General features: G+C 61.2%; 2 protein-coding genes and 1 pseudogene across 2 annotated transcripts in view; 1 reads left to right on the top strand and 2 right to left on the bottom strand.

Annotated features, from left to right (window-relative positions):
* Positions 1-636: 636 nt before the first annotated feature.
* Positions 637-2,303, bottom strand: LOC105548083. Its single transcript, XM_011991951.1, has one exon. The coding sequence runs from the start codon at positions 1,354-1,356 to the stop codon at positions 1,015-1,017; it is 342 nt and encodes a 113-aa protein (XP_011847341.1). The 5' UTR covers positions 1,357-2,303; the 3' UTR covers positions 637-1,014.
* Positions 1,390-2,232, bottom strand: LOC105548082 (annotated as a pseudogene).
* Positions 2,276-4,106, top strand: part of SP5 (Sp5 transcription factor) — a 98,929-nt gene continuing 97,098 nt past the window's right edge. Inside the window, exons 1-3 of the mRNA XM_011991966.1 lie at positions 2,276-2,382; positions 3,110-3,341; positions 4,041-4,100. Of these exons, the coding sequence (XP_011847356.1) occupies positions 2,276-2,382; positions 3,110-3,341; positions 4,041-4,100 (399 nt within the window). The remainder of the gene's footprint in view (positions 2,383-3,109; positions 3,342-4,040; positions 4,101-4,106) is intronic.

The following is a 4,106-nucleotide window of genomic DNA, read 5'->3' as shown; positions in this document are numbered from 1 at the left end:
GGCGCGCCTGGCCCTCCCGGGCATGCTCCCTCCCCCTGGCTGCGCACTTTTGCAGCGCGCTCGGTCTTTGATGTCTCTTTACATTATGGCAGAGCAGCCACACGCTCTTCCCGGGCGCAGGGCTTTGTGTAATGGAACTGACATTTGGCCTTGATACCTGTATCTCTTGGTGATTGCAACAAATTTCTAAAATAAATATTGTACTTTGATCTCCCAGCATTGCATTTTTAATGGACGCTCTCAACATTACTTCATTAAGAACTTTTTTCAGGAGCTCCGAAGGCCAAGGGGGTTGGGGGAGACTAAACAGCTATTCGGCAAAGTCTCTCTCCAAACTTCAGCTGGGGCCTGGGAGGACCGGACTCTGGGCGGGTTTTCACAAATGGAGATGAGACCGAGAGCAGCCGACTGCGACCACTCAAGAGAGGGCCTTCTGTACGCTCAGCACAGTCCTAAAGACCTTGCATATATTAACTCTTAAACCTACAGCCACTCTATAAGGGGTGCACTATTGTAACTCCCATTTTACAAACCGCAAAACTGAGGTACACAGAGGCTGAGTACCTTGCTTGCCAAGGTCACCAACTAGAAAGTGTCAAGGCGGGAAAAATGTCTTCAGAGAGCTCGGACTCCGAGCTCTTAACCACCAAGCCACTAACTTTCACCCTGTTGCCCACTGATGGTGGTTTAACTGACTAGTGGGGGCATCTTGGAGAAAAAGCTAACTCCTATAACTATGGAGATGTGAAATGGCTCTTCTGGCCTTTTTGGGAAAGTAGCTATCAGATTCAACAAAAAGGGCTGCCTTCCATCCTGCTTAGCCAGGCCCTGCCCGCCTTCCTGGGAAAGGAGACTTCGAAGAGCTCAAGGGAGCTAGAAAGGAAACAAGCGCTAAGGCACCAGATCGCTTCGACGGTGCGGGCATGTGCAGGCGCGAGTGCGTGCCAAGGGACTCTCTGGCCTCTGACTTGCATCCGGGAAAGGGCTCCCTCGGGTCCCACGCTTTTCCAAGACTCAAACCCTGGACGGGACCGCGGTAAGGAGCAGGTCGGCCACGCCTCCGATGAAACCACTAAGGTCTCTCCCCTTCTCCGCTCCCAGAGCAGCTGATCTCATCTTCAGAAGCCAGATCGGGTTGGCCAAGCTGTGTGGTCGCCCCTCGCGTTCTAGAGGGGACAGCTCGTTGCGGGAGTAGGGCGCGGTGCGAGTGCAGGATGTGCGAGGGACCCATTGTTTTTGGGTCGCAAGCAGCCCACCCGTCTTCAGTACGATATTCTCTCCGGCAGGCTCGCCCGTGGGAGAAGGTGGGCCCGGAGGCATCGCGTCCCCGACCCCTGACGGAAGTGCGGAGGGCATCCTTATACGGCCCAGACTCCGAGTCCGCTGTAGTTAGGCTAACCTCTGACGCTGCATTGGGAGATAGGTCATCCCGTCCGTCGTCTCCCGTCCGTCCCCGGTCGCGGTGCGGTTCCGTGAGGAAGACGGGCAGAGAGGCCGGGCGCGAGCTGATTAGGGTCTCCCCCACGGTCGGCGGCCTGGAGAGTGGAGACCGTGTCCGCCAGGAGGTGGGTGGGGGAAAGGAGTAGGCCGAGCTCTGCAGTGCGGTCTCGCGAGCCGGGGCCGCTAGGCCTCCAACACGGTTCCGCGTCCCTAATGCCCCAGGGCGGTGAGGACCCCTCGGCGCCCCGCCCACCTCTTCCTCCTTCCCGGCCCGCGCGCCCTGGGGAAGCGATCCCGGGGGAAGTGATCCCGGGGTCTGCAGTGCCGGGGCAGGACGCGCCCTGCGCCCTGGGCCTGGAGGAGGCAGACGGCCCTCCTCGGCAGGAAGTGAGCGGCCAGGGAGGGATGGGGATCACCCAAGCCCCGGAAAGCGCGACCCTGCCCATGGCAAAGCACGCCCCGCGCCTGGTGAGGAACTTTTTGTTTCCAAAGGTGACAGGAACAAATTTGTACTGACTTTTCTCCCCGCTTCGGGGTTCTCTCTGGTATGATTTGTGGTTTGTGGAACCACAACAACCAGGCTTCCTAGACCGCGCCTCACTTTTTTCGAGTAGTTCTTGTTCTGTCAGGCTTGCGAGAGCGCGCGCTGCCTTGGCGGGGCTCCGAGCGAGAAATCACCAGCGGTACTGGGGCTTTCGGCCCCCCACAGCCCGGCCCGGGCCTCCTGGGGGTCCAGGGTGGCCTAGGGAGAAGGGGGCGGAACAGCACAGCTTCTCCCCCTCAGATGGGCATAACGGGTCGCCTTGGGTGTCCTGCCAAGCTCAGCTTTGAGGGTATGCGCGGCGCGGGTGTTTTTCCCAGGTTCACACTTTGCAAAAGTTGTGGCCTGAGGAAAACTTCCAGGTCGCCAGCAGGAACGTCACAGGAGAGCCCCGGTAGCTCGTCAGGCGGGTGGCCCTGGAGCGTGCGCGCCACCCAACGCCGCGCTGGGCGGCCGCCCGGCCCCGCCCCAGGTCACAGCCCTGCCCTCGGCCCCACCGCGGCGGGCGGGGGACACGCGGCGGGCCGGGCGCGGTCGGTCCCACGCCCCACTGGGGGCCTCGCTTGGGTCCGCTGTGTGCGCGGGCGGGTGAGTGTGCGGCGAGGGTGCAGGGTGTGCAAATAAATACAAGGGAGAGTTACACTCCTTCCTGTCTCAAAGTCCGGCGCCTGGAAGCCGAAGGCAGATTTTTCTAGAGATAACAAAGACACTTTGTCACTTTGGGCGCTGCCTCGGTGCAAATCTTTAATTGCAAGTGTGTATGGGGGGGTTGGGAGGGCGGGAAGAGTGTCTCGAGCAACCCAAGCGCGGGTCTCCAGGCGGCAAGGCCCCCTTTGATCAGGAAAATCCAATTATTTGTGTATATACATTTCCCACATAGTGATTACTTCATTAATTGTCCCGCCTTTATCTCCTCCCTTCCCATCCCCCCTAATAATCAGTTCTTTTATCCAGACCAACAAACACACCATAGGAGCTTTGTGGATTCAAAGGATTTGCTTTCGCTTCTGAAAGAGCCGCTATTCTTTGATGATTGGGTAGCGGCAAACTTCAAAGCCATAAATCTTCCCTCTGACTGGCTGGCGGCCCAGCAAAGTCCTTATCAAATTCTTGGAGGTGATCCTGAAGCGCTCAGACCGCGCGCGGGGCTAGCGAGCGGGGCGCGGCGAGGGGCGAGGGCGGGGAGGGCCCCGGCGCGCAGAGCAGGCGCCGGGGAGGCAGGCTGGGCGGTCGTTCGTCCTCGCCTTCGGGTGTCCATGCCTCGGTGGCGGCGCCCCGCTCCGCAGCCAGCGGCCTGCAAGCCGTAACCATGGCCGCGGTAGCCGTCCTCCGGAACGACTCGCTGCAGGCCTTTCTCCAGGTTAGGGCCTAGCCCGGAGGGGGCGGGAGAAAGGTGGAAAAGGCCACGTCCGGATCTCTCCTGGTACTCCGTGCACCTTGAACCTCAAAGGGAACCCAACCGATGGGTGCAGCTGGAGCCTGGCCTAGGGGTACCCACGCCAACTTCACACCTAATCCGGTGTGGCCTTTGCGGGAGGGACGCGTGGATCCGGGATTGTTCGGAGGTGCCCGGCTGGCCGAGAACAGGACGGGAGCTCACCCTGCTGGGCCCTCCTGCTGACTTCAGCCTGGGGCGGGCCGGGGAGGAGCGCGAGGGCAGTGAGGACAAGAGAGCTTAAAAGATGGGAGGGAGGGAGGGTGGCCGGGCGGCGGGGTTGTGGGTGTTTCCCGACTGTTACTGACCACCGAGCCGGGAGCGGCCCGTCGGACGCCTCCCCCTCCCACTTTGCGCCTGCTTCCTCTAAGGCTGGACGGCGTCTCAGTGCACCAAGTAGTTTAGCAAGAAGCGCTCGCGTGTCCCACGTTCAGGTAGTGCAGGCACCAAAAGTTTCCCGCGGCCGGTGGGTGCGTGCGTGGAGTGCGGTGGCGGGGGAGGGACGGCCGGGACGGAAGAGTGGCGGCAGTATAATAGTGGGCGTGGGGTCGGCGGGCTGGGCCGGAGTCCGCGCTTGGAGCTAACCTTTTGTCTCTTCTCCTCCCTCCCTCGCCGCCTATGCAGGACCGCACCCCCAGCGCCTCCCCGGACCTGGGCAAGCACTCGCCCCTGGCACTGCTGGCCGCCACC

Source organism: Mandrillus leucophaeus, unplaced genomic scaffold (assembly GCF_000951045.1).
Source record: "Mandrillus leucophaeus isolate KB7577 unplaced genomic scaffold, Mleu.le_1.0 Scaffold40, whole genome shotgun sequence".
NCBI lineage: Eukaryota > Metazoa > Chordata > Mammalia > Primates > Cercopithecidae > Mandrillus > Mandrillus leucophaeus.
The sequence above is the reverse complement of the archived record's forward strand: the minus strand, read 5'-3'. Positions and strand labels throughout refer to the sequence as shown.